General features: G+C 41.3%; 1 protein-coding gene across 1 annotated transcript in view; it reads left to right on the forward strand.

Annotated features, from left to right (window-relative positions):
* The window catches only part of LOC139764113 (uncharacterized), a 50,692-nt gene extending 39,251 nt beyond the window's left edge, over nucleotides 1-11,441 (forward strand). Inside the window, exon 6 of the mRNA XM_071690611.1 lies at nucleotides 8,588-11,441. Coding sequence (XP_071546712.1) covers nucleotides 8,588-8,681 — 94 coding nt within the window. The 3' untranslated portion in view covers nucleotides 8,682-11,441. The remainder of the gene's footprint in view (nucleotides 1-8,587) is intronic.
* The last annotated feature ends 2,072 nt before the right edge of the window (nucleotides 11,442-13,513 follow it).

The following is a 13,513-nucleotide window of genomic DNA, read 5'->3' on the forward strand; positions in this document are numbered from 1 at the left end:
TTTCTAGTTTATGTATATATATATATATATATATATATATATATATATATATATATATATATATATATATATGTGTATATTGGGGAAGAGCAGTGTGGTTTCAGAAGTGGTAGAGGATGTTTGGATCAGGTGTTTGCTTTGAAGAATGTATGTGAGAAATACTTAGAAAAGCAAATGGATTTGTATGTAGCATTTATGGATCTGGAGAAGGCATATGATAGAGTTGATAGAGATGCTCTGTGGAAGGTATTAAGAATATATGGTGTGGGAGGCAAGTTGTTAGAAGCAGTGAAAAGTTTTTATCGAGGATGTAAGGCATGTGTACGTGTAGGAAGAGAGGAAAGTGATTGGTTCTCAGTGAATGTAGGTTTGCGGCAGGGGTGTGTGATGTCTCCATGGTTGTTTAATTTGTTTATGGATGGGGTTGTTAGGGAGGTAAATGCAAGAGTCTTGGAAAGAGGGGCAAGTATGAAGTCTGTTGGGGATGAGAGAGCTTGGGAAGTGAGTCAGTTGTTGTTCGCTGATGATACAGCACTGGTGGCGGATTCATGTGAGAAACTGCAGAAGCTGGTGACAGAGTTTGGTAAAGTGTGTGGAAGAAGAAAGTTAAGAGTAAATGTGAATAAGAGCAAGGTTATTAGGTACAGTAGGGTTGAGGGTCAAGTCAATTGGGAGGTGAGTTTGAATGGAGAAAAACTGGAGGAAGTGAAGTGTTTTAGATATCTGGGAGTGGATCTGGCAGCGGATGGAACCATGGAAGCGGAAGTGGATCATAGGGTGGGGGAGGGGGCGAAAATTTTGGGAGCCTTGAAAAATGTGTGGAAGTCGAGAACATTATCCCGGAAAGCAAAAATGGGTATGTTTGAAGGAATAGTGGTTCCAACAATGTTGTATGGTTGCGAAGCGTGGGCTATGGATAGAGTTGTTCGCAGGAGGATGGATGTGCTGGAAATGAGATGTTTGAGGACAATGTGTGGTGTGAGGTGGTTTGATCGAGTAAGTAACGTAAGGGTAAGAGAGATGTGTGGAAATAAAAAGAGCGTGGTTGAGAGAGCAGAAGAGGGTGTTTTGAAATGGTTTGGGCACATGGAGAGAATGAGTGAGGAAAGATTGACCAAGAGGATATATGTGTCGGAGGTGGAGGGAACGAGGAAAAGAGGGAGACCAAATTGGAGGTGGAAAGATGGAGTGAAAAGGATTTTGTGTGATCGGGGCCTGAACATGCAGGAGGGTGAAAGGAGGGCAAGGAATAGAGTGAATTGGAGCGATGTGGTATACAGGGGTTGACGTGCTGTCAGTGAATTGAATCAAGGCATGTGAAGCGTCCGGGGTAAACCATGGAAAGCTGTGTAGGTATGTATATTTGCGTGTGTGGACGTGTGTATGTACATGTGTATGGGGGGGTTGGGCCATTTCTTTCGTCTGTTTCCTTGCGCTACCTCGCAAACGCGGGAGACAGCGACGAGGTATAAAAAAAAAAAAAAAAAAATATTGAGTTGTGCACAGGAGGGTGGATGTGCTGGAAATGAGATGTTTAAGGACAATATATGGTGTGAGGTGGTTTGATCGAGTAAGTAATAATAGGGTAAGAGAGATGTGTGGTAATAAAAAGAGTGTGGTTGAGAGAGTAGAAGAGGGTCTTTTGAAATGGTTTGGTCATATGGAGAGAATGAGTGAGGAAAGATTGACCAAGAGGATATATGTGTCAGAGGTGGAGGGAACGAGGAGAAGTGGTAGACCAAATTGGAGGTGGAAAATGGAGTGATAAAGATTTTGAGTGATCGGGGCCTGAACATGCAGGAGGGTGAAAGGCGTGCAAAGAATAGAGTGAGTTGGAACGATGTGGTATACCGGGGTCGACGTGCTGTCAGTGGATTGAACCAGGGCACGTGAAGCGTCTGGGGTAAACCATGGAAAGTTCTGGGGGGCCTGGATGTGGAAAGGGAGATGTGGTTTCGATGCATTATTACATGACAGCTAGAGACTTAGTGTGAACGAATGGGGCCTTTTTTTGTCTTTTCCTAGCGCTACCTCGCACACATGAGGGGGGAGGGTGTTGTTATTCCATGTGTGGTGGGGTGGCGATGGGAATGAACAAAGGTCTCCTGCATTTGCGAGGTAGTGCAAGGAAACAGACGAAAGAAATGGCCCAACCCACCCCCATACACATGTATATACATACACCTCCACACACGCAAATACACATACCCATACATCTCAATGTACACATATATACATACACACAGACACATACATATATACACATGCACACAGTTCACACTGTCTGCCCTTATTCATTCCCATCACCACCTCGCCACACGTGGAATAACATCCCCCTCCCCCCCTCGTGTGCGAGGTAGCGCTAGGAAAAGACAACAAAGGCCCCATTTGTTCACACTCAGTCTCTAGTTGTCATGCAATAATGCCCAAAACCACAGCTCCCTTTCCACATCCAGGCCCCACACAACTTTCCATGGTTTCCCCCAGACGATTCACATGCCCTGATTGAATCCACTGACAGCACATCGACCCCAGTATACCACATCGATCCAATTCACTCTATTCCTTGCCCGCCTTTCACCCTCCTGCATGTTCAGGCCCCAATCACTCAAAATCTTTTTCACTCCTTCTTTCCACCTCCAATTTGGTCTCCCACTTCTCCTCGTACCCTCCACCTCCGACACATATATCCTCTTGGTCAATCTTTCCTCACTCATTCTCTCCATGTGCCCAAACCATTTCAAAACACCCTCTTCTGCTCTCTCAACCACGCTCTTTTTATTGCCACACATCTCTCTACCCTTACATTACTTACTCGATCAAACCACCTCACACCACATATTGTCCTTAAACATCTCATTTCCAGCACATCCACCCTCTTGCGCACAACTCTATCCATAGCTCACGCCTCGCAACTATACAACATTGTTTGAACCACTATTCCTTCAAACATACCCATTTTTGCTTTTTGAGATAATGTTCTCGACTTCCACACATTCTTCAAGGCTCCCAGAATTTTCGCCCCCCTCCCCACCCTATGATTCACTTCCACTTCCATGGTTCCATCCGCTGCCAGATCCACTCCCAGATATCTAAAACACTTTACTTCCTCCAGTTTTTCTCCATTCAAACTTACCTCCCAATTGACTTGACCCTCAACCCTACTGTACCTAATAACCTTGCTCTTATTCATATTTACTCTTAACTTTCTTCTTTCACACACTTTACCAAACTCAGTCACCAGCTTCTGCAGTTTCTCACATGAATCAGCCACCAGCGCTGTATCATCAGCGAACAACGACTGACTCACTTCCCAAGCTCTCTCATCCATAACAGACTTCATACTTGCCCCTCATTCCAAAACTCTTGCATTCACCTCCCTAACAACCCCATCCATAAACAAATTAAAGAACCATGGAGACATCACACACCCCTGCCGCAAACCTACATTCACTGAGAACCAATCACTTTCCTCTATTCCTACACGTACACATGCCTTACATCCTCGATAAAAACTTTTCATCCCTTTTTATATTGCTTGATCAAACCTCACACTACATCATGTCCTCAAATATATATATATATATATATATATATATATATATATATATATATATATATATATATATATATATATATATATATATGCCACATCATTCCAATTCACTCTATTCCTTGCACGCCTTTCGCCCTCCTGTATGCTCAGGCCCTGATTGCTCAAAATCTTTATCACTCCATCCTTCCACCTTCAATTTGGTCTCCCACTTCTCCTCGTTCCCTCCACCTCTGACACATATATCCTCTTTGTCATTCTTCTTCTCTCTCAACCACACTCTTTTTATTACCACACATTTCTCTTGCATACTTGCCCCTCTCTCCAAAACTCTTGCATTCACCTCCCTGACAACCCCATCCATAAACAAATTAAACAGTCATGGAGACATCACGCACCCCTGCCGCAAACCGACATTCACTGAGAACCAATCACTTTCCTCTCTTCCTACTCATATACATGTCTTACATCCTCAATTGACAAAAAGGATATATGTGTTGAAGGTGGAGGGAACAAGAAGTGGGAGACCAAATTGGAGGTGGGATGATAGAGTGAAAAAGATTTTTGAGCAATTGGGGTCTGAACATGCAGGAGGGTGAAAGGCTTGCAAGTAATAGAGTGAATTGGAATGATGTGGTATACTGGGGTCTACGTGCTGTCAATGGATTGAATCAGGCCATGTTAAGTGTCTGGGGTAAACCATGGAAAGTTTTGTGGGGCCTGGATGTGGAAAGGGAGCTGTGGTTTTGGTGGATTATACATGGCAGCTAGAGACTGATTGTGAATGAATGTGGCCTTTTTTGTCTTTTCCTAGTGCTACCTCACGCAAGTGCTGGGAGAGGGTGTTGTTATTTCATGTGTGGTGGGATGGCGACAGGAATGAATAAAGGCAGCAAGTATGAATTATGTGTATGTATATATATGTATACATTGAAATATATAGGTATATATATGTGCATGTGAGGATGTGTATGTGGGTGGGTTGGGCCATTCTTTCGTCTGTTTCCTTGCGCTAACTCACTAAAGCGGGAGACACCGACAAAGTATATGAAGATATATATAACATAATATAATATGATATTTTATTTATTTATATTCATTATTCTTTGTCGCTGTCTCCCGCATTAGCGAGGTAGCGCAAGGAAATAGACGAAAGAATGGCCCAACCCACCTACATACACATGTATATACATACACATCCACACGTGCACATATACATACCTATACATCTCAACGTATACATACATATACACACAGACATATACATATATACACATGTACATAATTCATACTGTCTGCCCTTATATATATATATATATATATATATATATATATATATATATATATATATATATATATATATGGGTATGTTTGAAGGAATAGTGGTTCCAACAATGTTGTATGGTTGCAAGGCGTGGGCTATGGATAGAGTTGTGCGCAGGAGGATGGATGTGCTGGAAATGAGATGTTTGAGGACAATGTGTGGTGTGAGGTGGTTTGATCGAGTAAGTAACGTAAGGGTAAGAGAGATGTGTGGAAATAAAAAGAGCGTGGTTGAGAGAGCAGAAGAGGGTGTTTTGAAATGGTTTGGGCACATGGAGAGAATGAGTGAGGAAAGATTGACCAAGAGGATATATGTGTCGGAGGTGGAGGGAACGAGGAGAAGAGGGAGACCAAATTGGAGGTGGAAAGATGGAGTGAAAAAGATTTTGTGTGATCGGGGCCTGAACATGCAGGAGGGTGAAAGGAGGGCAAGGAATAGAGTGAATTGGAGCGATGTGGTATACCGGGGTTGATGTGCTGTCAGTGGATTGAATCAGGGCATGTGAAGCGTCTGGGGTAAACCATGGAAAGCTGTGTAGGTATGTATATTTGCGTGTGTGGACGTATGTATATACATGTGTATGGGGGTGGGTTGGGCCATTTCTTTCGTCTGTTTCCTTGCGCTACCTCGCAAACGCGGGAGACAGCGACAAAGCAAAAAAAAAATATATATATATATATATTTTATTATATTATTATACTTTGTCATACATATTTGCCATTTCCCACGTTAGCAAGGTAGCGTTAAGAACAGAGGACTGAGCCTTAGGTGGAATATCATCACTTGGCCACTTCTCTGTTCCCCTTTTGGAAAATTAAAGATGGGAGGGGAGGATTTCCAACCCCCATGCTCTCTCCCCTTTTAGTCGTCTTCTACTACACACAGAGAATATGTAGGAAGTATTCTTTCTCCCCTATCCCCAGCAATGATATATACTTATTCATTCTCTCTATGTGCTCAGACCATTTCAACAAACTCTCAAGCTCTCTGATCCACACTCATCTTTTATCATAATTCTTTCATCCCTTTTTATATTGCTTGATCAAACCTCACACTACATCATGTCCTCAAATATATCATTTCTAACACATCTACCCTTCTTTGTACATTCTTATGTATTGCCCATGCCTCACATCCATAAAGCATTGTTGGTACTACTATATCATCAAGCACACTCATCTCCTCCCTTCCAGATAATGACCTCTCTTTCTACTAATTCCTTAGTGCTTCCAGAACCTGTGGCCCCCTCATCTTTCCAATAGCTCTCCCCCACCTCCATAATTCCATTTGCTGGCATGCCCACTCCCAGGTATCTAAAACATTTCTTGAAAATTTTCTTCATTCACACACAATTCAACTAACCTGTTGCACTGCACTGCTAAATCTAATAAACTTGCATTCACACACACACACACACACACACACAGACACACAAACACACACACACACTCACACACACACATATATATATATATATATATATATATATATATTTTTTTTTTTTTTTTTTTCATACTATTCGCTATTTCCCGCGATAGCGAGGTAGCGTTAAGAACAGAGGACTGGGCCTTTGAGGGAATATCCTCACCTGGACCTCTTCTCTGTTCCTTCTTTTGGAAAATTAAATTAAAAAAAACAAAAAAAAACGAGAGGGGAGGATTTCCAGCCCCCCGCTCCCTTCCCTTTTAGTCGCCTTCTACGACACGCAGGGAATACGTGGGAAGTATTCTTTCTCCCCTATCCCCAGGGATATATATACATATATATATATATATTTTTTTTTCTTTTTTTTTGCCGGTCTCCCGCGTTTGCGAGGTAGCGCAAGGAAACAGACGAAAGAAATGGCCCAACCCACCCCCATACACATGTATTTACATACGTCCACACACGCAAATATACATACCTACACAACTTTCCATGGTTTACCCCAGATGCTTCACATGCCCTGATTCAATCCATTGACAGCACGTCACCCCCGGTATACCACATCGATCCAATTCACTCTATTCCTTGCCCTCCTTTCACCCTCCTGCATGTTCAGGCCCTGATCACACAAAATCTTTTTCACTCCATCTTTCCACCTCCAATTTGGTCTCCCACTTCTCCTCGTTCCCTCCACCTCCGACACATACATCCTCTTGGTCAATCTTTCCTCACTCATTCTCTCCATGTGCCCAAACCATTTCAAAACACCCTCTTCTGCTCTCTCAACCACGCTCTTTTTATTTCCACACATCTCTCTTACCCTTACGTTACTTATTCGATCAAACCACCTCACACCACAAATTGTCCTCAAACATCTCATTTCCAGCACATCCATCCTCCTGCGCACAACTCTATCCATAGCCCACGCCTCGCAACCATACAACATTGTTGGAACCACTATTCCTTCAAACATACCCATTTTTGCTTTCCGAGATAATGTTCTCGACTTCCACACATTCTTCAAGGCTCCCAGAATTTTTGCCCCCTCCCCCACCCTATGATCCACTTCCGCTTCTATGGTTCCATCCGCTGCCAGATCCACTCCCAGATATCTAAAACACTTTACTTCCTCCAGTTTTTCTCCATTCAAACTTACCTCCCAGTTGACTTGACCCTCAACCCTACTGTACCTAATTACCTTGCTCTTATTCACATTTACTCTTAACTTTCTTCTTTCACACACTTTACCAAACTCAAGTCACCAGCTTCTGCAGTTTCTCACATGAATCAGCCACCAGCGCTGTATCATCAGCGAACAACAACTGACTCACTTCCCAAGCTCTCTCATCCCCAACAGACTTCATACTTGCCCCTCTTTCCAAAACTCTTGCATTCACCTCCCTAACAACCCCATCCATAAACAAATTAAACAACCATGGCGACATCACACACCCCTGCCGCAAACTACATTAGTAACCATTAAAACAACTATGTTACTTTCACCACCTCCCTAAAACATGTACATATGTGTATAACAACAAAATTTTCCTCTCTGCAAAAGCATATTACTCTGTTTCATTGAACATAACTCCTTTGTGTGGTGTAATCGGCTGTTTTGTATTATCAAATATCATAGATATGTTTTTCTTCAAAAATAGTCTTTGGTCTCATAGTGAACTTCCTGCTGCACATCAGTATTCAGTTTTATGATTATTTGAATAATGTTAATAATTTATTTTAAGTACTAGATTATTCAAAGAGTGCTAAGTTTTCTGATACAGTGTATGCTTAGATAACACTCTAGTTTTGAGCTTTTACCCATTATCTTGACAAATCCATAATTTGCCCTATCCTGACCAGATCTGGATATGTACCTGTGTATGTATGATGGGATTATAGTTATTTAGTGTCTTTATAGTGCATATATGATGAGTATGTTGTTACAATGCTTATGCCAACTTGTAATTCATAGAATGCTTGTGGTAAGAATATAGTTTGATTTTTGTAATTTTGTATTGAATATAATCGTAATGGTAATTTGAGGCTTCCCATAGATTTTAAAGGAAATTGGAGAACTCCCATATTTGTCTAATAAGCATTGCTATTGATTCTTTACATCTGTTTATTATATGACTGGTCAGAGTTTATAGAGTTTTAAGATATGTAATAAATTTTTAAGATACTTGTTTAATTATTCTGTAAAGAAGTCTCTCAGCATTTGTAAATTATTAAAGATTGTAAAATATATATTTTTTTTCCATGCTTCTCCACTGTTTCCCATGTAGCAAGGTAGCGCCAGAAATTAAGAGAACTAAGCTACAGAGAAAGGCTGGAGGCTTTAAATTTACACAACTTGGAAAAGAGAAGAATGATGGGTGACCTGATCACAACCTTTACGTTTTTGTAATAGATGGATACAGTGGACAGTGGATAGTTCATTTAGATATACTGGGATGGAGAAACCAAAGGACATAACTTGAAATAATGTAACAAGATTGTAAATAAGGATGTAAAGAAATTTCTTTATAGTATGAGTAGTGGATGAATAGAACAGATTGACTGAAGACATGGTAAATGCAGACAGAATACATGAATTCAAGAGGTTGTATTAGATGTAAAAATTGTTCAAGAGATGGGGCCCTATGAGTGTACATTATGAATAGGCAATTATAACAGGTAAAGAACAGCCTTATTTATTCACATCCACACTCTGTCATGTACAATGTACCAAAAACCAGGGCACCCCGTCCACACCAAGTCCCACAGACCTTTCTGTGCTTTTCTCACCAAGACTGCTTCACATGCACTGGTTAGGCCCGTTGACAGCACATCACTCCTTGTATACCACATCATTCCATCACACCCTCCTGTATGTTCAAGCTCTGATCACTCAAAACATCTTTCACCGCATCCTTCAGCCTTCTCCTTAGTTTCCCACTTCTTTTTCTTCCTCCTTTTTTTCCCCACTTCTGACTGTATATCCTTTTAGTTGTCATCTTTTCACTTGTTCTTTCCATATGCCCAAACAATTTTAGTGCCCCCTCTTCTGCTGTCTATCATTTTTTTTATTTGAGTAACCCTCCACAACCCACTTATTGTCCTTAGAAATTTCATTTCTAACACATCCACCCTGTTTTGTACTTTTTTTTTGAAGGGCTCACGCCTGGCATGCAACACTCTTAGGACTACTTTACCAATGAATTTGCACCCATCCTTGTCCTCACAGACAGTGACTTCTCTTTCCACACAGACAGTTCATTTCAAGCACATCCAACCTTTTCTGTATTTTTTTTTATGAAGGGTCCATTCCTTGCATTCATACCACACTTGAGACTACTATACCTCTGAACTTACTCATCCTTTCCCTCACAGACTGACATCTCTTTCCACACACTCCTTGATGTCTGCAGGACCTTAGCCCCTCGCCCAGTTTTCTGGTGTGTGTATGTCCATTGCCTTGAATTTTTAATCAGCTTTAGGATTTTATTTTTTTATTAGTGTTATACAAGTCATGGTGCATTGAAGAGCAGAGCAGAGTGTTTGATTGAAGAATGTTTGAAAAACACTTACGAAAAGAGGATTTTGATGTGGCATGGATAGATCAGGAGAAGGAGCATCATACTATGACTAGAGAGGCTTTTGCAAATAAGTTGTGTGGGAGGAAAGCTGTTAGAAGTAGTGAGTGAGTTTTTATTGAGAGAGTAATGCATGATAACTTGTCAAGAGAGAAGAGGGGGGAGTGATTCCTGGTAAAGATGGATCTGTATCAAGGGTATGTGATGTCACCATGGTTGTTTAATCTATTCGAGGATTGGGTAGTGCAGGAGATAAATACAAGGGTACTGGAGAGAAGGGCGGGGGCTGCAGTCATTTTGGGGTGGTAGGGGTGTGGGAGTGAATTTATTACTGTTTGCACTTGACATGGCTCTGGTGACAGACTTGAGTGAGCAGCTGCAGCAGCTTGGTGTCTGGATTTAGAAGAGTATATGAAAAGATGAAGTTGAAAGTTAATATGAAGCAAAGTAAGATAATGAGGTTTAGCATGGGAGAGAGCTCGGTTTAAGTGTGATTTTGAAAGGACTGGACATGGAGATGTAGGGTGTTTTAGATACCTGGGAGTGCATGTTGTGGTGGATGGAGCCATGGGAACTGAAATGACTCACATGGTGGGTGAGGGGCAAACTACCTGGGTGCATTAAGGAGTGTGTGATAAAAAGGGTTGCTGTCAATGAGGGTAAAGAGAGGTATGTTTGATGGTAGTTTAGTCCTGATGGTGTTCTATGAGTGTGAGGCATAGACTTCAAGTGAATAGGTGTAGAAGAGGGTGAATGAGATAGAAATTACGTATATGTCAGAGCGTAATGTAGTGTAAGGATAGAAATTATATGTCTTAGCATAATGTAGTGTAAGGAGGCTTATTTGAGTAAGTAATGAGACAGTAAGAGAGAGTTGTAATATCTAGAAGAGTATATCTGAGAAAGGTGCGGAGAGGGTGCTGCAGTGGTTTCAACGTAGGGAGAGAATGAGTGAATAGATAAATGGGGAGAATATGGAGAAGGGGAAGATTGAGGACAAGAGGGAAGGATGGGGTGAAAACTGCTTTGAGTTATCGGGCCTGAACATGTGTGAGGTATGCATCGAATAGAGTGAATTGGAGCAGTGAGGTATATAGGTGGCGATGAGCTGTCAGTGGGCTGAGCCAGGACACACTGAACAGCCATAGAAAGCCACAAAAAGGTCTGTGGGGCTTGGCTGTAGATGGGAGGCTTTGGTCTCTATGTGTGATGCATGTCAGCTAGAGAGAAGATGTGAGCAAATGAAGATGTTCTTCATCTGTTCTTAGCATTGTCTCATGAATGCAGGAAACAGCAAAGTTGTATGAAAAAGAAAATGAGGGAAGAGCTCATGTGAGTGACTATTTCTAGTCTTCATTTATCAAGTTTGTCATAATTGTTTATGCTGATTTTCTCGAGTACCCATTCAAGCTGTGCGCTTTGAAAATTTATCACTGAATACAGAAAAAAATATTGGTTGTATCATTAAGTTTGAATAGGGTCTTTCTCATTTTTTGGTCTTTCCCCATATGCATGATTTTGCAGTTGTTTTGATTGAAAATAAGAAGCATTTGCTAGTACATCCCATGTGTGTATCAATACCTCCCTTCAAATCTTACTAGTATCTTTAGATCTTTTTTCTCTTATAAATTTTGGCATCAACAAAAACTTGTCCTTGGACCATGTGTCATACAGTTTTTCATTTACAAAGATTAGAAGTGCTGAAGCACTGGTCAAGAATAATTGCCATATAGGACATCATTTTCAACTTTTAGCCAATCTATAAATGACTTTCTAATCTGGACTCATTGCTTTCTACAAGAAACAAAAAAAAAAAATAGTTTGTTTTACTCCTTGTGCACATATTCCAAACAGCTTGTTTCAGCATGTATTTATTGGACTGAATCAAAACCTTGCCTGCATCCCAAGTAATTAATGTTTACCCTGTCCATTTCCCAAATGATGGTTTCCACTTCCTCAAAATATTTGTATGCTTGCATAAGGCGAGATTTTTCAAATTCATAAGTAAAGTTGGAGTCTCCTGGTTAAGTAATTTGTTTCAAGGTGTCCCATCAATTTGGTAACTTCACCATTTTGCTGGGCATTAATGTTGAATTAGTTGGACAGTACCTGAGCCTTTCTAAACATAGTATTTCCTTTGCGTATAGGTACCCAGGTTGGACAGTCTTGTAACTGCTTTTCCTATAATGAAAAGAAAATCAAAGCACTTTCAAGAAATATAGGGAGGATACCTTTTTACTCACCTTGCATTAAATGTCTTTTCCCATTTGGATTCTCATTGAAAATATGTTGGTATTGCCTCAGTGAGGTAGAGCCAGGAAACAGACAAAAAAAGACCAGTCCACTCATATATACATATAAATACATGTTGTGCGCAGGAGGGTGGATGTGCTGGAAATGAGATGTTTGAGGACAATGTGTGGTGTGAGGTGGTTTGATCGAGTAAGTAATGTAAGGGTAAGAGAGATGTGTGGAAATAAAAAGAGCGTGGTTGAGAGAGCAGAAGAGGGTGTTTTGAAATGGTTTGGGCACATGGAGAGAATGAGTGAGGAAAGATTGACCAAGAGGATATATGTGTCGGAGGTGGAGGGAATGAGGAGAAGTGGGAGACCAAATTGGAGGTGGAAAGATGGAGTGAAAAAGATTTTGAGTGATCGGGGCCTGAACATGCAGGAGGGTGAAAGGCGGGCAAGGAATAGAGTGAATTGGATCGATGTGGTATACCGGGGCTGACTTGCTGTCAGTGGATTGAATCAGGGCATGTGAAGCGTCTGGGGTAAACCATGGAAAGTTGTGTGGGGCCTGGATGTGGAACGGGAGCTATGGTTTCAGGCGTTATTGCATGACAGCTAGAGATTGAGTGTGAACGAATGGGGCCTTTGTGGTCTTTTCCTAGCGCTACCTCACACACATCAGGGGGGGAGGGGGATGGTATTCCATGTGTGGAGAGGTGGCAATGGGAATGAATAAAGGCAGACAGTGTGAATTGTGTGCATGGGTGTATATGTATGTGTCTGTGTGTGTATATATATATATGTGTACATTGAGATGTATAGGTATGTATATTTGCGTGTGTGGACGTGTATGTATATACATATGTATAGGGGTGTGCTGGGCCATTTCTTTCATCTGTTTCCTTGCGCTACCTCGCAAACGCGGGAGACAGCGACAAAGCAAAATAAATAAATGAATAACATGTACACATATATACTTATTCTTGTCAGTATATACACATACATACATATACATACACATACACACTTATACATATATTCACATGTGTATATTCATACTTGCTTGCCTTCATCCATTTCTGGTGCCACCCTGCCCCACAGGAAACAACATTGCCACCCCAGTGCCAGAAAGGTGGCACCAGGAAAACAGACGAAAAAAGGCCACATTCATGTAATGCACTGAAAATACAGCTCCCTGTCCACATCCAGGCCTCACAGACCTTTCCACAGTTTACCTCAAACGTTTCCAATGCCCTGGACATTGACAGCAAGTTGACCCTGGTATACCACATCATTCCAATTCACTCTGAACCTTGCGCCCCTCTCACCCTCCTGCATGTTCAGGCCCTGATTGCTCAAATTCTTTTTCACTCCATCCTTCCACCTACAACTTGGTCTCCCA

The sequence above is a fragment of the Panulirus ornatus genome, chromosome 48, assembly GCF_036320965.1.
Source record: "Panulirus ornatus isolate Po-2019 chromosome 48, ASM3632096v1, whole genome shotgun sequence".
In the NCBI taxonomy this organism is placed as follows: Eukaryota; Metazoa; Arthropoda; class Malacostraca; order Decapoda; family Palinuridae; genus Panulirus; species Panulirus ornatus.